The 23423-nt window shown below is 39.0% G+C and overlaps 1 protein-coding gene across 1 annotated transcript in view; it reads right to left on the bottom strand.

Annotated features, from left to right (window-relative positions):
- Nucleotides 1-23190, bottom strand: part of LOC128664472 (bombesin-like) — a 40554-nt gene extending 17364 nt beyond the window's left edge. The window contains exon 1 of the mRNA XM_053719298.1: nucleotides 22999-23190. Coding sequence (XP_053575273.1) covers nucleotides 22999-23152 — 154 coding nt within the window. The 5' untranslated portion in view covers nucleotides 23153-23190. The remainder of the gene's footprint in view (nucleotides 1-22998) is intronic.
- Between the last annotated feature and the right edge of the window lie 233 nt (nucleotides 23191-23423).

Below are 23423 nucleotides of genomic sequence, written 5' to 3'. Positions count from 1 at the left end.
ACTCACTATCATTTCATCAGTCCATAAAACCTTAGAAAAATCAATCTTGAGATATTTCTTGGCCCAGTCTTGACGTTTCAGCTTGTGTGTCTTGTTCAGTGGTGGTCGTCTTTCAGCCTTTCTTACCTTGGCCATGTCTCTGACTATTGCACACCTTGTGCTTTTGGGCACTCCAGTGATGTTGCAGCTCTGAAATATGGCCAAACTGGTGGCAAGTGGCATCTTGGCAGCTGCACGCTTGACTTTTCTCAGTTCATGGGCAGTTATTTTGCGCCTTGGTTTTTCCACACGCTTCTTGCGACCCTGTTGACTATTTTGAATGAAACGTTTGATTGTTCGATGATCACGCTTCAGAAGCTTTGCAATTTTAAGAGTGCTGCATCCCTCTGCAAGATATCTCACTATTTTTTACTTTTCTGAGCCTGTCAAGTCCTTCTTTTGACCCATTTTGCCAAAGGAAAGGAAGTTGCCTAATAATTATGCACACCTGATATAGGGTGTTGATGTCATTAGACCACACCCCTTATCATTACAGAGATGCACATCACCTAATATGCTTAATTGGTAGTAGGTTTTCGAGCCTATACAGCTTGGAGTAAGACAACATGCATAAAGAGGATGATGAAGTCAAAATACTCATTTGCCTAATAATTCTGCACTCCCTGTAGACCCATTGCTAACACTACATCTAACAGCTATTACAACAGGCCAGGTGCCTATGAGGAATATATGCATCCAACAGTACCTTCAGTAGCCAAACCTAATCAACAGCCGAGACAGATCCACTATGATTATGTACAACAGGCTGTTATACCTACAACATATCAGAGTAATCAGACTTATCATTTAAAAAAAACCCTCTATGGACACACATACACTAATGGGAGCTATGGGAGCTAGTAATAGATCAGTGCAGGACACCCAGGCCATTGAACAGGTTTTTTCCCTCCCCTCACAAGACCCAGGCAGGGGAATGGGGGTAGCCAGAATAGCCGAATCAAGATATCCGCAGAGAACAAACAGGTCCCAACAGAGACATTGACTTTCCAAGTGATAAATCTGTCTGATACACCTTTAACATTCATGCAAACAAAGTTATGGATTGAGGTTTGCTACCACAAGTGATTTAACTTGTTTGGGACCATTATTGATCTTAATAGACTGATAAGAAATCTTACTCTACGCAAACATTTCCATGACTCATAACAATCTCATTTTGAGACTGACTATGCGACAGCATCAGGTGGGGAATTTTTTATCTTTCTCAGAACAGTGTGATGTTATCAATTTGAATAGTCTCCTAAATGAGGGTTCCACATCTCCTAGAGAAGTAGTGGACAAAACAATCAGATTTAAGAAAAAGTCAAGTTTTTACCCCATACATTCACGAGGTAAGGTGTTAGAGACATTCTATAAGAGAGTGGAAAAAGATCTTATTGATCTAAAGACACATAACACACATCCAATAGCGACTTTATCCTCCCAAGAGACGGCAGCACTGAAAACCCTTCAGACAAATAAAACCTTGGTGGTGAAGGCCGCAGAAAAGGGAGGGTCAGTAGTAGTATTAAATAGATCTGATTATATAAAGGAAGCCAATAGGCAACTACTAGATAGTGAAAGTTATACTAAACTTGACCATAATCCAATCAGTTTTTTTCAAAAAGATCTAAAAGATTTTCTTGATGATGGCTTGAGAGTGGATACCTGGACAGGAATACGTATGATTATCTCCTGGTTGATCACCCAGTTACCCCTATCTCTCACCACCTTCCAAAGGTACACATATCTTTGGAAAGGGTGAAAGGTAGACCCATAGTGAGTGGCATTGGGTCCTTCACTGAAAATGTCTCCCAATGGTTGGATGCTGTCTTGCAACCAATTGTGTTACAGCTACCTAGCCACCTTAAAGATACCACACATGTCCTAAAAGTGTTGAAATCGGTGGTCTGGAGTACAGACTATGTATGGGTCACCATAGATGTGACGTCATTATATTCAACCATCCCACACACTAAAGGGATTCAGGCATTGAGGTTCTTCTTGAGGGAGCATTCTACCTTTTCTGTGTCTTTTCAAGATTACATTTTAAGGGTGACCCTCTTTTTGCTAACCCATAATTACTTTGAATTTGAAGGGGACTTCTTTTTGCAGAGACGTGGGACAGCTATGGGTGCTAAGTTTGCACCATCCTATGCCAACCTATATTTAGGTTGGTGGGAGCTGTCCCACGTCTATGCTCAGATAAATCCGTACATCAATGAAATAGTTATTTACAAGCGTTTCATTGATGACCTTTTACTGATATGGAAAGGAGGTACTAACCAAGTCTTGAACTTTATAAATTGTATAAATGATAATGATCTAAATTTAGCATTTACTTTTGAGATCCAACCCCTTGAAATTAATATCCTTGACATCACAATGAGGGGCATGGAGGATGGCAGCATTGTCACAAATAGCTACAGAAAGCCAATTTCAAGCAACACTTTGTTGTATGTCAAAAGCTGCCACCCGAGCCAGGTCCCTTATGCGATTGCTAAGGGCCAACTAATACGTCAGAGCAACGGAATTGCTCTGATACAGCACTGTATGAGAGTCAGTCCAAGAATTTAGTGGTATGTCTCAAACAAAGGGGCTATAAGAACTCAGATGTAAATAAGGCTCTGAATGAAGTACAACACATTGATAGGAGTACATTACTTTCTGAAAGAAAGAATAAAACTACAACTCATCACAAAGGGGCTACCTTTGTGACAAGTTTCAGTGCTTAGTATAAACAAGTTTGCGGCATAGTACGTAAACATTTTGGTATGTTGATAGCTGATGACAAATTGGTTAATACCATAGACAATGGCCTGAGATGTTTTTATAGGAGGGCGTGCACATTGGGTAATATCTTATCCCCCTCTAAGCTAAGATCAGAAACAATGGACACCAGCTCCTGGTTAACACACAAGGGTATGTTCAAATGTGGGCACAATAAGTGCAAACCCTGTGATTACGTTTAAATAACTTTGACCTTTTCATCTACAGTTAACCAAACGATTCACAATATTGAAAGGTGTTTAAACTGCTCCTCAAGCAATGTGGTCTATATGATACAGTGCATACAGCAGACCTGTGAAAGAAAACTCGATTTATAACAATCAAAGGTGTGACACATACTATTATCAACTAGCACTAACAACTGGGCTGTATTGATGTACAAGGTATACATGAAATAAAATTAAGTAGGGTTAATGATTGCAGTATACAATTAAGTCCTAGCAGACTGTGGTATTCATTACCAGGCATAAAGATGCGGGGACTTTGGAAACTTATATGGCCATAATTTATTGCCCACACCACCAAAGGGGGGTGAGAGAGGTCTATGAGGCTTTGTATGCCAATAGTCTATGGGGAGTTATATTATTCTAACAGTGTGACACGGTCTAACTAATATGACATGCTATAACACTGCAGCATATAGTATAGTGAAACATAATGGGAGATCAGAATACAGTTCTTTCAAATACCCATCTAATACATCTCTAAATAGCCCTGCCTATGACTAATTATTTGCCTAATCAAAATAACAAGCGTTTGTATTTGAAGTCACACAGTGACGCTAAAAGTGTATAATATAAGCATCTGTATATGAAAACGAGCTCCCTATTAAAAGCAAACGGGTATGAACCAAAATCCCAGAAACCCACCTTGTGAACAGAAAAAAATTACAGCGTAGTATAAATATGTAGTGGGCAAGTGGAAGCAGTACGCAATGCATAACCATAAACCTAACCATAAGTCCTGAATCTAAGTAGAGGTTCTCCCAGGAAGGTCCGATATTATGCCACCCACATTAATACATCGTTAAGGGTTTTGTTCAGCATACACCTATTCTGTAGGCTAAGCAACTCTCAGGAGCTTCAGTCCGGACGGCAAATGACTCAGTTGTAAACCGCAAGGGCCTTACCCGAGTGCTGACTTGCGTGGATTGTGACAGATGATGTGAGGAAAGTTTTAATCCCAGTGTCCGTTCACCTCTCAGGGCTTTGACCCCAGCAGGTGGGTTGCATAGCTGAGCTTGCTTCAACATGACTGCCAAATGTATGGGTTTGTGGGCTAAGCGGCATGAAGGGCTGGAATCCATTTCCCCTGTCAAAGGCGAGATGTCATTTAGCGCCATGTGGTCAGCGTCGTCTCTCTGGTTAGCTCTATCGACTTTCTCTATACTTGTACAGGCAGCATATTCAGAAATAACGATCCGCCCAGACAGACAAATGTCCCCCTCTCCTTGTATTTGTATGCCGTTATAGAGTGTAGGCAGCTGACGTTGGGGCCCCAAAGCGCGACATCTACCCTCTGTCATCAGAGAGTGGGCTGTTTGTAGATCAGCCTTGTCGACCTCCAGTTTAGTAAATGCCATTCGTAACTGTTCTATACATTCAGCTTGAAAAGTATCAAATAGGCTACACAGCTCCTCTACAAGACATATAGCCGGCTCCATGCTGGAGCAGTTGATCTCTTGTATACACCACAGAATATTGTAGGTAGTAGCAAAATATCTGGGTGACAATAAAGTTAATGCGTATCTCACTACATAGTAGCACCGTTACCTATAAATGCTTATGTCCATGGGTGAAAAAGACAGAAGTTATTGCCATAGCGTTTCATCAGCTACGTATCAATAGATCTGGACAGCACACACGGCTGTTATTCCTGACACATCAGGACTCAGGGAGGGTAATTGAGGAGCCAGGTCTGTTACTAGGCCTCCGCTGCGTTCCTCATCTATTCCAGTCTGCTTGGCTGGAATTCAAAATTAAAAAGCACAAAGACCAGTTCTTCAGATATTAATCTACAGGATAGTTGTAATTCCAGGCTTTGATTATAAGATTGTGAAGCGATAGGCAACGCATCTATAAGTTAAAAGCAGCCATCTTGGTCGGTGTTCGGACCCGCCCCCCAATCAATTGTTTTTTATATATATCCTTTAATAGGGTCATCGTGATACAGTATTATTTGGTATTATCTGATATGACTTTTGCATCACTACTCTCTTATTATTAACTAGTGGTAGAGCTTTTTAGCGCACTCTTATCCCCTGTTGTTTTCACAGTGCATACAGTGCCAGGCCTCACCACCAGGGATATAAGATCACGCATAAAGGGAACACTTTAGCTCCATTAATGTGGGCAAAGTCACCACCCCCATTGTTCAACACTTTGTGGTTAAACACAATAAGAAGAGTCTGTCAACATTTAGGTGGAAGGCAATAGAACAGGTTATTACCCCTAAGAGTGGTGGTGATAAAGAAAAACTTTTGCACAAAAGAGAAATGTTCTGGATTTTCCATTTGGAAACCAGATACCCAGGAGGCCTCAATTCCCAGTATGATTTGATTAATTACTGGGAATAGCCACCAACATTAATCAATACAAGTATATACATTCACTACTACCTCTCATCTCAGTATATGTGCATCCACCTAGGGTCAAAATGTAAAACATTATTCTAATTTAAATTCGATCCAAATGGCGAGTTGCTTATTCACGCATTCGTCTATTTCATCAATTTATTCATATATTTATTTTTATTATTTATTTTTTATTTATTCATTCATTAATTATTTTATTCTATTCCATTTATAAAATAGGATATCCATATAGTAGTATTGGTTGCTCCCTGTTCTTAGGATAGTTGGATTATGATAAATGTAATTCGTTACCTATATGCTACTATGATATAACACTGACTAATATCATCTACTACTATTTGTGGTGTATGCTCTACAGCCCCCAAAGAGGGTATTTAAGGCACAGAGTAATATAGGCTTTTTTGCTATAATGTTGATCTTTTCCAGATGATCTCATATTGTTATTTGCCTAATACAGCCTCCAGTTTAGTAGTACCCTCAGTATCCAGGTAGATTAATAATGTAATAAGTACATGTATATTCACATACTGTTTTTCACAGTATAGGGTTAAAATACGCCTACTAAGTTTTACACCAATCACAGCCCAATAAGTTATTTTTAAACTTACAGCTGAGTGTGTGTAGCATGAGCTATGACTAAGGCTATGGCCGAAACGCGTAAGCTTCAATACTAGGCGTTGTTTTCAACCCACCAAGTTGTTCCCATGTTGTACCGATTTTTAACTTTGGATCAAAAGAAATACTTTTTAACATGACTCTCGAATTTGCTCTCATTTTTTTATACTCTATTGCCATTTTCTGAGAGTCTTAAACCAAGGAGTGAGTGCCGGGACCAAGCATCCAATAGGACGAGGAGGGTGTGTACCATCAAGCCACTCACGCATCGGATCGGAGAGACGAGTGATGTCAGTGCTCCTACCATGTGTGCAGCCAAGCCGGAAATACAGAGAGGAGCCAGAGACGAGTGGTGTTAGGCGGATCCGAAGTTTTCCCTAGAGAGGGGAGAGGATCACCGGTGTCGTCCACATCCTGCTCAATACGGCCACTGTGAGTACTAGGAACTTTGCAAGTTTGCTGAACGCCAACTAAACTGTGCTGCATGAGAGCAGCCTCTGTCTCGACATGAACTCATATGACTTATTATGACATTGTCGTCAGCTGCATTGACTACCTATGCTCCTATTGGCACACACAGGGGTAGAACACAGGAGATGAAGCAAGGCACAACTGTTTAAAGGGACAGTCTAGTCAAAATTAAACTTTCATGATTCAGATAGGGCATGCAATTTTAAACAACTTTCTATCTAGATATGCTTTTCAGCAAGTGATATCAAGAGAATGAAGCAAATTAGATAATAGAAGTAAATTAGAAAGTTGTTTAAAATGACATGCTCTTTCTAAATCATGAAAGAAAAAAATTGGGTTTCATGTTCCTTTAACTGCTGATCAAACATATGTTTTGATCCATCTAAGCACACACCCCCACATTGCAGTAATACGTCCCCAGCACTTCATCCCCATAAAAGATAGAATTATTATGGGGTTCATTTGACATTTATATACTGGCCACTATATCCATTCACACTGCTTATGTTTGTTTATGTGTACATATATATTTATGTATTTATATGTGTATATATGTCTGTAAATACATATATACACATATAAATACATTAATGCATATGTACACACACACACATATATATATATATATATATATATACTGTATATACACACATCATTAGAAGACATGTATATGTATGTATCTCTACGTTAAAGCCCTTTGCTGGCTTTTTTTTTTTTCTTACTAACACCTGAGACCTAATATCTTTAAACCCTTATAACTTTTAAGAACAATATTTGTTTTGAATAATTTTTATTAGACAGTGTTATAGTGAGTGTAACTGTACTTTGTAATTTATTTTTGAAGTGTTTTGTGCAACTTTTTATTTCCACAAAACTTTTAGCCAGAGCTCTGAAGTCGCGGGTGATGATTCTAGTGTAAATTGGGATTGCGCTCACGCAATCGCGTTTATGTTCAAACTTGTAATACCAGTGGTAAGCCAGATAAGCGCAAACCCTTGTGATAAACCCCTTATGGCTTGTGCTTCACTTGTAATTTAGCCCTAAATGTTCAGTTGTTTTTGTTTTTAAGAAAAAGTTTATTCAAGAAACCTTTGAAGGGCACATGATTCTAACTTGTATTGTTTGGTATGCTTGAGCAAGCATTGACATACACATTGCCCCATGTATCTACAGATGTCATTGGATGGAGTAATAAGGAAAAATAATAACTGAAAACAGTTTAGTCAGTATTGTACAGACAACATTTTTTTCACTTATAGTTTTAAATTGAAGACAAGGTCTATGTGAAGGATCTATTTAAAAAGATCATCACCCCTGCTATTCTATGACTAATCGATGCTCACAGATCTTAGTAACACACACAAAGGCGTTAGGACAAATTGCTCAGAAACAACTCATGGATTATTAATTGATTGTTAATTTTAATTACACTATTAAAGGGGCCAGAAGTTATGGATTAACATTATTAGTGATTAAAAGCAATTCAGAGCACGCTAAACCAAATCAGAATCCACAATTATGGCAACTTTCTGGATTTTCTTTGAAGGTATTAAATATGTAGGCTCCCATGTCAATCCTCTAGAGTTTGCCACACAAAAACTTATTTTACGCTTCTTATTCAAAGTTAAAAGTACCTGCATTATCATTTAGAAACTGAAAAGTAAACATTTTAGTTTCAAATTGCCTATTTAAAGTTATAGTAAACATATCAGAATGGCTATCAATTCACAAAAACCCTTCACAACCTTACAGAACAAAAAATAATTAAATAAATAATAAAGCTCCCTCTATTAAACAGTCCACATTAACACCTGTAAAAAATAAAATAAAAACAAGAGACCCTTGTCAACTTTGACCTCGCATTCTATTTGCTGATCCATCAGCCAATCGGATTGAACTTCAATCCGATTGGCTGATTAAATCAACCAATCAGATTTTTCCTACCTTAATTCCGATCGGAATTCGAGGGACGCCATCTTGGATGATGTAATTTAAAAGAACCGTCATTCGTCGTTAGTCCGTCGTGATGGAAGGATGCTCTGCGCCGGATGTCTTCAAGATAGAGTCGCTCCTCGTCGGTTGGATGAAGATAGAAGATGCCGCTTGGATGAAGCCTTCTCCCGGTCCGGATGTCCTCTTCTGCCCGGATAGGATGAAGACTTCTGCCGGTCTGGATGTCCTCTTCTGCCCCATCGGATGAACATTTCTGGACAGATCGGATGACCACTTGTGCCCGGCTGGGTGAAGACGGCTCAAGGTAGGGTGATCTTCAATGGGGTAGTGTTAGGTTTTTTTAAGGGGGTATTAGGTGGGTTTTAGAGTAGGGGTGTGTGGGTGGTGGGTTTTAATGTTGGTGGGGGGTATTGTATTCTATTTTTACAGGTAAAAGAGCTGATTACTTTGGGGCAATGCCCAGCAAAAGGCCCTTTTAAGGGCTATTTGTAATGTGGTATAGGATAGGGCATTTTATTATTTTGAGGGGCTTTTTTATTTTATTAGGGGGATTAGATTAGGTGTAATTAGTTTAAACTTCTTGTAATTTTTTTTTTCTGTAATTTAGTGTTTTTTTTTCGCAATTTAGTTTATTGAATTTAATTGTAATTAATTGTAGGTAGTTTAGGTAATTAGTTTAATCATAGTGTAGTGTTAGGTGTAATTGTAACTTAGGTTAGGATTTATTTTACAGGTAATTTTGCACTTATTTTAGCTAGGTAGCTATTAAATAGTTAATAACTATTTAATAACTATTGTGCCTGTAAAATAAAAAATAAATCATAAGCTAGCTCCAATGTAACTATTAGTTATATTGTAGCTAGCTTAGGGTTTATTTTATAGGTAAGTATTTATTTTTATATAGGAATAATTTATTTAATTGTAGTTATTTTATTTCGATGTATTTAAATTAAATTTAAGTTAGGGGGGTGTTAGGGTTAGGGTGAGACATTGGCAGATTAGGGGTTAATTAATTTAATATAGTTGCGGCAACATTGGGGGGGCAGATTAGGGGTTAATAACTATAATGTAGGTGTCGGCGATGTTGGGGGCAGCAGATTAGGGGTTTATAAGTATAATGTAGGTGGCGGCGGTGTCCGGAGCGGCAGATTAGGGGTTAATAGTACAATGCAGGTGGCGACGATGTCGGGGGAAGCAGATTAGGGGTTAATAAGTGTAAGGTTAGGGGTGTTTAGACTCGGGGTTCATGTTAGGGTGTTAAGTGCAGACATTTTTTCTTTCCCCATAGGAAACAATGGGGCTGCGTTAGGAGCTCAACGCTGCTTTTTTGCAGGTGTTAGTTTTTTTTTCAGCCAGCTCAGCCCCATTGTTTCCTATGGGGAAATCATGCACAAGCACATTTAGCCAGCTTACCGCTACCGTAAGCAGCGCTGGTATCGAGGTGAGATGTGGAGCTAAATTTTGCTCAACGCTCACTTTTCTGAGGCTAACGCCGGCTTGCAGAAAACTCGTAATACCAGCGTTGTCTTAAGGGAGCGGTAAGAAAAAAAGGAGCGTTAGCACTACACAGCCTTACCGACAAAACTCGTGATCTAGGCGTAAGTGTTCTGTGAAGTAGTGTAGCTGAATAGCACAAAACAGACATTAAAATATTTTATGATTTGCTACAAACATTTTAAAAAAAACTTTTTATTTTATTTTTTCCATGTTGCTAGCGTTTTGATTTGGATGTGCGAGACATCATACACTGGGCACTTCATACAACTGTACATGTTTATAGCAGGAAAGCTCACTAATGAATTGCAGGAAAATAAAGGTGAACTGATGTCCAATTAATTTCAACATGATCTCACCTTTACAACAAGCCCGTCCACAAACGTATAGGCGCCAGTAAGAAGGATGTGTATTTGTACTGTATGGATAAGAGGTTTTGCATGTGCACTTATGTGATTAAATTAAAATAAAGACACTATGGAGTAAGGAAGCCATCTGAAGTGCAAAAGATAAAGCCAGGACATGGTCAAAAGAGACAGCAAATTATTTTATACCATAATGTATGTAGAAGAACACAAAATTAAGAGTCCAAACTTGAATTTTAGGATCCATTGCTCTCTGGCTGTCTGGCTTGATGCTCCTGTAACTTGTCCACCTGCTCTGAGGCCGCAGACGGAAATCAACCTGATCAAATACGATCGGGTTGATTGACACCCCCTGCTAGCGGCGATTGGCAGTGAATCTGCAGGGGGCGGCATTGCACAAGCAGTTCACAAAATGCAAAAATGCAAAATATATGCAAATGAGTCTATTTCCCCAGTACACATTTTGGTTATGAACCTTATACCAATAGATGGCGCTATGGCATGTTACACATTGTCCATGTATGAGACTGGGGAACGGTTACAATTTTATTAATTTTTTTTAAAAACAGGTTCTTAAACAGCTCGTTTATTTTATAGTTTAAAACGAAAAAAATTCTCTGTAATTTTAGTTAATACATTTGCTTTATCTTTAAGAGTTATCATCTTGATGCTCTAAATATAAACATTAAAATGTTAATTGTTTGTTTGCTATTTAGAACCAGCAACACACTATCATTGAACATATGGGTTATTAAGTATTTTTTGTTGCTTTGAACACTTCTTGCATTTTACCAACAACCACTGAACATTATTTTGCTGTACAACATGTATTGAATTCATTTTTGGTGACTGCCAGCTATGGGCGAGATTACCCGCACCGCCCGTAATTTCACCTCGCACATCGGGGTATCACATATATGGCGCCGGCACTTCATAAAGTGCTGTAAGTCAGATAATTTAGCAATGTCCATAAATGAGTGTAAATACAAATTTCTGGAGTCGCCAGTGACTTACAGCACGTTAGAAACTGCTGGCGCCTAAGAAAAAAAAAGTCAAATCTCCCGTAAAAGTCTAACACGCTTCCCAAAAATAAACCTGACACGTAAAGCCCCTATATGCGCCATTAAACCCATATTGGAACTAATAATAAAAGTATTAACCCTTAAACCGACAACCTCCCACAACGCAATATACCTAATTAAACTATTAACCCCTAATCTGCCATTAACCCACATCGCAAAGTACCTATTAAAACTATTAACCCCTTATCTACTATTAACCCACATCGCAACCTTATAAATCTATTAACCCCTAATCCGCCAAACCCACACAACGCAATAATCCTAATATAACTATTAACCCATAAACCGGCCAATCCCACACAACCCAATAATCCTAATTAAACTATTAACCCTTAATCCGCCAAAAAACCCACAACGCAAATAACAAGAGACATATTAAGGCCTAGGCCAACAAGGCCCGGGACTAGGGCGGCAGATTTTGGGGGGCAGCACTTGCCCCCAGGTGCTGCACTGACTGACTGGAAAAGAAATATAAAATAAAAAAAATATTTTGTACAGGGCTGCGTTCAGTTTATACCCCACGTGACCGGCTGTTTGCCAACGTCACGTGACGTTTTCCACCAGCCGCCAGATGTATGCACATCAGCAGCACATGTGACCTCCCAAGCGGCAACCGCAAAGACGTCCACATCAATCATTGCCGGGAGTGAAAGCGGACTGGTCACTGGAGTCTGGAAAGTTGACTGGTAGTGCAGTGGATCCCTGGAGTCACTTAGAGCTCAGGTGAGTGACGGTCACTCACTGTCACTGCACAAATTACTTTAGCAACATGTAGCACTGAGTCTGACTGTTGAGTGTAACATTTGTTATTACCAGTTACGCAGTCTGAGTCTTACACACAGATAATGCTAGTGCAGTGCCACAGCCTGATACGTGGTGCAGAGTTATATATCTCCTCCTGTTGTTATATACAGTATCTACTCCTGGTAGCTGGTGCATGTTATGGTTATTACCCCTGTCGTTGCATGTACTGTCTGTCTGCCTGCCATGATCACAACTTGTTTCACACATTAACATATTTCAATTTTGAATGTAAAACTTTATTGCCCTTTTGACTACCAGACCAGTATTATTTGTGCATCATGAGAGGATTTATTCACTGTCTCTACTCTTTGCATAAAGAACAATTTATCTGCTTTCTATAGTGGGCAGAACTCAGCCTAAATCTTATAACTATAAGACAGGGCAATTATGATACTTATGTTCACAGTACTCTACAACTATATTATCTACATTATATATAATGCCCTCTGTTACTGAACAAGAAATCAAAGTAAGGTCACTATATATAAGGAGATCATATTCTTCATCAGTTACTACACATTTGGTGAGATTATGCCAGACTGGCTAAAAACATTGTTCTTCCTGGGCCTGGCCCTGGGTCCAAGAATTAAATGACACCCCTTCTTTTTGTCCACTACCAAACTTTGTCAGCATTGAATATATACACATGCAAGTCCTGGTAAACATTTCTTAAAAAAGTCACATTATACCCTGTCCAAAAAAATATTGTGGCCTAAAACCTAAGAGGGGGAGCAGAATTCGGAGTGCCTAGGGCAGCACAAAACCTAAATACGCCACTGCAAATAACTAATTTAATTACTAAGCCCCCTAACCTAACACCCCCTAAATTAACCCCAATTACCTAAACTACAAAAATACTAAATTACAAACAATTAAAATCGTACAAAGAGGATCTCCACGCTCCATGGTTCCGCTTGGAAGACGACTTCACCGCAAGACTTCAGGAACCGTAAGTACCTATCTGGGGGTTAGACTTAGGCTCTTTTTTTTATTTTTTTTATTTTTTTAGTTTGGGGATTTAATGGGCCTTTGAAAAGGAGCTGAATGCCCCTTTAAGGGCAATGCCCATACAAATGGGTAGTTTAGGATTTTTCAGTGTTAGGTTTTTTATTTTGGGCGATTTTACTCTTAGGGGGGGACTTCTTATTTTTTAAGGTAAAAGAGCTGTTTAACTTAGGGCAATGCCCTATATAAGGCCCTATTAAGGGCTATTGGTAGTTTAGCATTAGATTAGGGGTGTTTTTATTTTGGGGGGCTTTTTTATTTTGATAGGGTTAAGTTGTTTTTTTTTTTTTTTTGATAATTTGCTTTATTATTTTATGTAATGTTAGACTTTATTTATTTTTTGTAATCTTAGATTAATTTAATTTTAGATTTTTTTTATTTTTAAGTAATGTTAGCTTTTTTATTTGTAACTTAGGGGTCAATTTATTAAGGTGCGACCGGACATGATACAATGTAGCGTATCATGTCCGCTGCACATTGATAAATGCCGATAGCATAAACTGTTTGCATTTATCACTGCACCAGCAGTTCTTGTGAATTGCTGGTGCAATGCCGCCCCCTGAAGATTCATGGCCAATCGACCGCTAGCAGAGGGTGTCAATCAACGCAATCGTATTCGATTGAGTTGATTTCTGTCTGCCGCCTCAGAGCAGTCAAACAAGTTATGGAGCAGCGGTCTTTAGAACACTGCTTTATAACTTCTGTTTCCGGTGAGCCTTATCCATACGGAGCTTGATAAATTGACCCTTAGTATTGTTTAATTTAGGTAATTAGGGTTAATTTAGGGGGTGTTAGGTTAGGGGGCTTAGGATTTAATTAGTTATTTGCTCTTATGGGTTAATGGTGGATAAGGGGTTAATAGTTTATTAAGGTATGTTGCATTGTGGGGTGATGGCGGTTTAGGGGTTAATCACTTTGTTAGGTATATAGCATTGTGGGGGGTTGGCGGGTTAGGGGTTAATAAGTTAATTACTGTAGATGTTTTGCGATGTGGGGGTTGGCGGATTAGGGGTTAATATAGTTTATTAGTTATTGTGGTGGGGTTTGGCAGTTGACAGGTAGATAGATATTGCGCATGCGTTATTTAATATTTTCAGGCAGTTACGGGAGTTACGGTGCTTACATTTTCAGCGCAAGGTTTGCTGCGCCAGCCTATGTGTGGCGAGGTGAAAATGGAGTAAAATTTCTCAATTTTCAGCGCATAAGTCCTTGCACTGAATATGTGATACCGATTTGCAGCGCGGTTCTATGTTAGCTTATGGGAGTAAAAATTGAGGGCGATGGGTAAAATATACGTGCCGCATTTATATGTGGCGCTGTATATGTGATACCAAAACCGCATAAAACCAGCTTCGCCGGCTTTTGCGGGCGACACCACATATGTAATTTTGCCCTATGTGTTCAATTAATAATTGAGGTGCACAAATTATATGGACTTGCAGGGTTTAACAGCCTTGAACCACCCATCCCCCTCAACCTTTTATTCACACAAGTGATTGTACCTTTTTGGAGGATTACATTTTTTGGGGATTACATTTTATAGAAATGGACCTTTGACAGTTGGAAACATATTTGTACCGTATTTACCGCTAAATGGTACATATTAGTTCCTTAACGTGTAATTATGATCCATTGAGGGTACAACCACAGCAATTGTACCCTAAGTGTTCACAAACGTACCCCAACCATACCCTTTTTATGACAATGTACAATTGGGATGATTGACACCCCCTGCTAACGGCTGCAAATGTGCAGGCAGTTGCATTGCACAAGCATTTCACCAGAAATACTTGTGCAATGCTAAATGGTGACAGCGTATGCGTGATTGGCTGTGCGCGGGCAGGGGAGGTGGTGGTTTGCACGCTAGCGCAAAACAGCACTCACGTACAATGGTAAATTCCGGCAGTGGATTTCTGCCGCCAGAGGTGAGCTGGGGCAAACATGTTGATAAAGCGAGTCGCTGACATTAAAATAAAGCTACATTTTTTATCAATAAAAAATATACTATAATGTCATTTAAAATAACTTTTTGGGGGCATGAAACAAAAAGTAAATTGGCCCATTAAAACAGATTTTACATTCTTACAGAAACTCAAAGAGCCATGAATCCTAGGGATTTATAAAATCAGTAACCTTAAATTATATTACCCGCTCCCTTGATGGCATCAGAAGATCATTGATCATAATATTCAATATCAAATTAACCATATTAATCAACAAAGCCATTACAGAATCATGCAATGTTTGATGAACTTAAGGATATGAACATCCTGAATTGCTGTGTGAGAAATAAAATGTTAATGTAATTAACTTTTTGTTTTTTATTATATACTAGTCCTAAAGCCGTTCACACGGGCCATTTTTTCAGTGCAGCGGTCCCACCCCGTGTTCCCCCCCCCCTCTCATTTGCTTTCTCTCCCTCTCTTTTGCTCTCTCTCTCCCCCTTTCTTTTGCATGAATGGCTGACTCATGTGTCATGTTTTTGCTTCTAGCCACAGGTTATACACAGGGCCGTCTTTAATATTGACTGGACCCTGGGCAAACATTTTCTTGCCCCCCCCCCCCATGCAATTTCGCTCTCCATCCCAAAAAACAACTAAATCATTTTTTTTTTTTAATTATTAGGCGCAGCAGTGGATCATCCACTGCTGGGCTAATCATTTTTAAAAAAATAAAATAAATTGCAATATGTGAAACTGGACCTAAGCAGTACTAATACGTAAATAAATATATAAATTCCTCCACTGTGGATTAATTTAATATGCTTTTGAATGGGATTCTGGTCTGAGGTTAGCTGGTTAAAGAAATTTAGGGCAGTCAACAGGAGCAAAGCAAGGTAAAGACTGAGGAGGAAGCATGGAGGTACAGACAAATATAAGTTTACTGATTGGAACAGCAGAACTACTATGGGAAGCTGTAAAATCTGAGACAGAGAGAATAAAACTATAAAAATAAACCTTATCTTAATGTGTGGAGTATCAGCATGACACTATACATCAGTCACAGCAGCACATGTCACTTCTTTGCTAGTAACAAGTTACCTCTCACCCTGCACTAGACAATGCTGCATGGGGGAGGGACGTGTGTGTACTCACTTATTCTTCCAACTGACACCTTTCTGCAAAGCACTGTACCCCTAACAAACTTCAGTTAGTTGATCTTAGGGCCACATCAGAAAGAGCAGGGCTAAGGGGACCAGCAGACTGGATGCTGTCTGCCCAAGGCTGCATAAATACAGTGTGAGATGAGTCACATAACCTCAAGACTGAAGAGAGCTCAAATCCTCATGTGCCTGCTGTTCCAGCTTTCTACTGCATGCACCTACAGTCAACCCTACCCAGAAACAATCCCCTCCACCAGAGCAGTTAACTGGTAACAGTGGTAACCCCCAGCAGGACCTTTTCTGATGCAGTGGGATTGGCTGGAGGCCGAGTTAGGGCTTAGAATTTAGTGCTACACAGTGCACATCTAAAAAAGCACATGGCACTAGCTTGGCATATCACATGACACCTGCACGGTCTGGCACAGTTTCTCACAAATACATATAAGCAGAGAACTTTTGACTGTGACAGTATTAGGACTGACTGTGTGTGTGTCCCCATGTCACATGACATCAGCAGTCTGTCATTTTTTTTGTTAGGACTCTTGGGTCCCTCAACAAAGACTGGACCCTGGGCAGATGCCCCTTTTGCCCTGTGTTAAAGACGGCCCTGGTTATACATTGTGTCAGCAATTCTAATTCAACACTGAACCCTATTTTGAGTTAAAGGGACATTCCAGTCAAAATATAAATGCACATAGATTTATTGCATCTTTGAATAGAAACATATTTTCAATGTACACTTTTTTAGTGTTAGCATTTTTCTCTGCACGTGCACATGATGCATATATAGATATTCTCAGTGCACCAGCAGTTTATATACTGCAGTTGCTCAAATCATCAGTGGGGCTTGTATCATGTCAGCAATTAACATATTAAGGCCTAGATTTGGAGTTTGGCGGTAGCCGTGAAAACCAGCGTTAGAGGCTCCTAACGCTGGTTTTAGGCTACCGCCGGTATTTGGAGTCACTCAAAATAGGGTCTAACGCTCACTTTTCAGCCGCGACTTTTCCATACCGCAGATCCCCTTACGTCAATTGCGTATCCTATCTTTTCAATGGGATTTTTATAACTCCGGTATTTAGAGTCGTTTCTGAAGTGAGCGTTAGACATCTAACGACAAAACTCCAGCCGCAGGAAAAAAGTCAGTAGTTAAGAGCTTTCTGGGCTAACGCCGGTTTATAAAGCTCTTAATTACTGTGCTCTAAAGTACACTAACACCCATAAACTACCTATGTACCCCTAAACCGAGGCCCCCCACATCGCCGACACTCGAAAAAATAAATATTATATTTATTAACCCCTAACCTGCCCCCCACAACGTCGCCTCCACCTGCCTACACTTATTAACCCCTAATCTGCCGACCGCAAAGCGCCGCCACCTATGTTATCCTTATGTACCCCTAATCTGCTGCCCCTAACACCGCCGACCCCTATATTATATTTATTAACCCCTAATCTGCCCCCCTCAACGTCGCCTCCACCTGCCTACACTTATTAACCCCTAATCTGCCGACCGGACCTGAGCGCTACTATAATAAAGTTATTAACCCCTAATCCGCCTCACTAACCCTATCATAAATAGTATTAACCCCTAATCTGCCCTCCCTAACATCGCCGACACCTAACTTCAAACATTAACCCCTAATCTGCCGACCGGAGCTCACCGCTATTCTAATAAATGTATTAACCCCTAAAGCTAAGTCTAACCCTAACACTAACACCCCCCTAAATTAAATATAATTTAAATCTAATGAAATTAATTAACTCTTATTAAATAAATTATTCCTATTTAAAGCTAAATACTTACCTGTAAAATAAATCCTAATATAGCTACAATATAAATTATAATTATATTATAGCTATTTTAGGATTTATATTTATTTTACAGGTAACTTTGTATTTATTTTAACCAGGTACAATAGCTATTAAATAGTTAAGAACTATTTAATAGCTAAAATAGTTAAAATAATTACAAATTTACCTGTAAAATAAATCCTAACCTAAGTTACAAATAAACCTAACACTAGAATTTCAATAAATTAATTAAATAAACTACCTACAATTACCTACAATTAACCTAACACTACACTATCAATAAATTAATTAAATACAATTGCTACAAATAAATACAATTAAATAAACTAGCTAAAGTACAAAAAATAAAAAAGAACTAAGTTACAAAAAATAAAAAAATATTTACAAACATAAGAAAAATATTACAACAATTTTAAACTAATTACACCTACTCTAAGCCCCCTAATAAAATAACAAAGCCCCCCAAAATAAAAAAATGCCCTACCCTATTCTAAATTACTAAAGTTCAAAGCTCTTTTACCTTACCAGCCCTGAACAGGGCCCTTTGCGGGGCATGCCCCAAGAAATACAGCTCTTTTGCCTGTAAAAAAAAACATACAATACCCAAGCCCCCCAACATTACAACCCACCACCCACATACCCCTAATCTAACCCAAACCCCCCTTAAATAAACCTAACACTAAGCCCCTGAAGATCATCCTACCTTGTCTTCACCTCACCGGGTATCACACCGATCCGTCCAGAAGAGCTCCTCCGATGTCCTGATCCAGCCCAAGCGGGGGGCTGAAGAGGTCCATGATCCGGCTGAAGTCTTCATCCAAGCGGGGCAGAAGAGGTCTTCCATCCGATTGAAGTCTTCATCCAAGCGGCATCCATCCGGAGCGAAGCGGCAGCATCCTGAAGACCTCCACCGCGGAACATCCATCCTGGCCGACGACTGAAAGACGAATGACGGTTCCTTTAAATGACGTCATCCCAGATGGCGTCCCTCGAATTCCGAGTGGCTGATAGGATTCTATCAGCCAATCGGAATTAAGGTAGGAATATTCTGATTGGCTGATGGAATCAGCCAATCAGAATCAAGTTCAATCCGATTGGCTGATCCGATCAGCCAATCAGATTGAGCTCGCATTCTTTTGGCTGTTCCGATCAGCCAATAGAATGCAAGCTCAATCTGATTGGCTGATTGGATCAGCCAATCGGATAGAACTTGATTCTGATTGGCTGATTCCATCAGCCAATCAGAATATTCCTACCTTAATTCCGATTGGCTGATAGAATCCTATCAGCCAATCGGAATTCGAGGGACGCCATCTTGGATGACGTCATTTAAAGGAACCGTCATTCGTCGTTCAGTCGTCGGCCAGGATGGATGTTCCGCGGTGGAGGTCTTCAGGATGCTGCCGCTTCGCTCCGGATGGATGCCGCTTGGATGAAGACTTCAATCGGATGGAAGACCTCTTCTGCCCCGCTTGGATGAAGACTTCAGCCAGATCATGGACCGCTTCAGCCCCCCGCTTGGGCTTGGATCAGGACATCGGAGGAGCTCTTCTGGACGGATCGGTGTGATACCCGGTGAGGTGAAGACAAGGTAGGATGATCTTCAGGGGCTTAGTGTTAGGTTTATTTAAGGGGGGTTTGGGTTAGATTAGGGGTATGTGGGTGGTGGGTTGTAATGTTGGGGGGCTTGGGTATTGTATGTTTTTTTTTACAGGCAAAAGAGCTGTATTTCTTGGGGCATGCCCCGCAAAGGGCCCTGTTCAGGGCTGGTAAGGTAAAAGAGCTTTGAACTTTAGTAATTTAGAATAGGGTAGGGCATTTTTTTATTTTGGGGGGCTTTGTTATTTTATTAGGGGGCTTAGAGTAGGTGTAATTAGTTTAAAATTGTTGTAATATTTTTCTTATGTTTGTAAATATTTTTTTATTTTTTGTAACTTAGTTCTTTTTTATTTTTTGTACTTTAGCTAGTTTATTTAATTGTATTTATTTGTAGCAATTGTATTTAATTAATTTATTGATAGTGTAGTGTTAGGTTAATTGTAGGTAATTGTAGGTAGTTTATTTAATTAATTTATTGATAGTCTAGTGTTAGGTTTATTTGTAACTTAGGTTAGGATTTATTTTACAGGTAAATTTGTAATTATTTTAACTATTTTAGCTATTAAACAGTTCTTAACTATTTAATAGCTATTGTACCTGGTTAAAATAAATACAAAGTTACCTGTAAAATAAATATAAATCCTAAAATAGCTATAATATAATTATAATTTATATTGTAGCTATATTAGGATTTATTTTACAGGTAAGTATTTAGCTTTAAATAGGAATAATTTATTTAATAAGAGTTAATTAATTTCATTAGATTTAAATTATATTTAACTTAGGGGGGTGTTAGTGTTAGGGTTAGACTTAGCTTTAGGGGTTAATACATTTATTAGAATAGCGGTGAGCTCCGGTCGGCAGATTAGGGGTTAATGTTTGAAGTTAGGTGTCGGCGATGTTAGGGAGGGCAGATTAGGGGTTAATACTATTTATGATAGGGTTAGTGAGGCGGATTAGGGGTTAATAACTTTATTATAGTATCGCTCAGGTCCGGTCGGCAGATTAGGGGTTAATAAGTGTAGGCAGGTGGAGGCGACGTTGTGGGGGGCAGATTAGGGGTTAATAAATATAATATAGGGGTCGGCGATGTTAGGGCAGCAGATTAGGGGTACATAGGGATAATGTAAGTAGCGGCGGTTTACGGAGCAGCAGATTAGGGGTTAATAATAATATGCAGGGGTCAGCGATAGCGGGGACGGCAGATTAGGGGTTAATAAGTGTAAGGTTAGGGGTGTTTAGACTCGGGGTACATGTTAGAGTGTTAAGTGCAGACGTAGGAAGGGTTACCGCATAGCAAACAATGGGGCTGCGTTAGGAGCTGAACGCGGCTTTTTTGCAGGTGTTTAGTTTTTTTTCAGCTCAAACAGCCCCATTGTTTCCTATGGGGGAATCGTGCACGAGCACGTTTTTGAGGCTGGCCGCGTCCGTAAGCAACTCTGGTATCGAGAGTTGAAGCTGCGTTAAAAATGCTCTACGCTCCTTTTTTGGAGCCTAACGCAGCCTTTATGTGGACTCTCAATACCAGAGTTATTTTTATGGTGCGGCCAGAAAAAAGCCGGCGTTAGTTTTTCGGGTCGTTACCGACAAAACTCCAAATCTAGCCGTAATAAAGTAATTACCAGATGCACCTTAGGCTCTCCAAACAATGGTTGTGTTTAAAATGCTGGTGCATGGTGCATACTTAAATACACTTTTGAAACAGCTATAGCTTTTATTAGAAGCATTTTTGCTAATGCATGTATATTACAAAATTGCTTCTGTTCGATACTGAAATGCACCCATGTGGTTTCCAATTTTGACTGGAATATCCCTTTAATATCCACATTTTTATAAAAGTGTTGCAAAACTTGTCATGGACAAAATAATATATTAATTAGCATTAACATTATTCAAATTAATAAAATATATTGACATTAAATTTATGAGTAAAAATATAAATACAAACTAAATTTAAAATGCAGAAATATATTTATTAAATATCCTTGCTTAGCATGATAGAATAAAATATGCAAGACAACTATTTCTAGAAATATAACAACAGAAAACTAAAATAACTTAAAGGGACACTGAACCCAAATTTTTTCTTTCATGATTCAGATAGAGCAAGCAATTTTAAGCAACTTTCTAATTTACTCCTATTATCAATGTTCCTTCATTCTCTTGCTATCTTTATTTGAAAAAGAAGGCATCTAAGCTAAAGAGCCAACCAATTTTTGGTTCAGCCTCTGGGCAGCACTTGTTTATTGGTGGGTGAATTTATCCACCAATCAGCAACAACAACTCAGGTTGTTCACCAAAAATGGGCCGGCATCTAAACTTTCTTGCTTTTCAAATAAAGATACCAAGAGAATGATGAAAATTTGATAAAAGAAGTAAATTAGAAAGTTGCTTAAAATTGCATGCTCTACCTGAATCATGATGAAAACATTTGGGTTTAGTGTCCCTTTAATAAGGTGTAACAGTGAAACTAAGAAATGGAATATGTGATCATTTTATTATTTGATTTTCATAAAGTTTGACTAACCTAACTGTAATGTTACAATAAAGATCAGCAGCATTTTCAAATGAAACCATTTTTTTCTATACAGAAAAAAGATTTGCATACAGTATTTTTAGAATAATTTTCTTTCACTATCACATAATATATGCTACTATATTATTTGTTTTTTACGTTGACATTTAATCTTATCATTTTCAGGAAAAATCAGTCTATATATGTTGGTTGTAATTTCTCAATACTTTTCTATACAATGATGTTTGAAGTTAATCTCCTTTTTAAATAACTGGACTGTTTTGTTTATAAGTATATTTCTTGAAATATATCATTTAATTTTATAATATAATTTTTTTCAAGCAAGTCTGACCTTTGCAGCTCAGTTTCCATCAAATCATCACTCAAGAGAACTTTATCTTACCAATGTTTTTTTTTTGTTCTGCCCAAAAGTAACTTCTTATATACCCCCTTAAGTCCCTTAATAAAACTTATTTAACCCATTAAACACATTAATGTCATCAGCCACTAGTAAGACAGAACCATTCATCTACTGATGTATCTGTGTTATCTTTTCCTTTAGTAAAACTTGTTCACCTATTTGTCACATTCATCAGCCACTAGCGGGACAGACCCGTTAACCCATTAAGGAATCACTGCAATGTGTGAGCTAGCTGTCTTTGGCAGTGACCTAGTGTCCCTGTCATGTGTTCTTCAGTGTCACTTTGCTCCCCTGTTGGTCTGATGCACACTAAACATATCAGTATGTAACTTACCCCTTGCCCACTGATTCCCGAAGCTGTCCTGCAGGTTGAGACCGCCCTGATTGTTAGGATCTTCAACGAACTCCATGCAGCTGGACAGAGAGATGAAGGAGAAAATCAGCAGGAACCCTAGAGGCAGGATCCTGTTCAGAGGAATCGCAGACATGTCTAAAGCTGTGAGTACCGCAGAGCTGTGAGAGTCTGAGAGATGTGTGTGTTGTTCTCTCCTCTCTTTCCTCAGTCACTTTATATAGTAGGTGCTCAGGGAGGGAGCAATGACAATGTGATGAATAACACACGTGTTTTCACAGTGTGAAAGGATTAACCCTACAGTGTCCAGGCTGGCAGCATGCTCAGACTGTGCAGGTGGATGGAAAACAATTAATATGCATGAAGAGACCGGGATACTGTGCTACAGGTGCATCTGGTGTACTCTA

This window comes from Bombina bombina, chromosome 6, assembly GCF_027579735.1.
Source record: "Bombina bombina isolate aBomBom1 chromosome 6, aBomBom1.pri, whole genome shotgun sequence".
In the NCBI taxonomy this organism is placed as follows: Eukaryota; Metazoa; Chordata; class Amphibia; order Anura; family Bombinatoridae; genus Bombina; species Bombina bombina.
The sequence above is the reverse complement of the archived record's forward strand: the minus strand, read 5'-3'. Positions and strand labels throughout refer to the sequence as shown.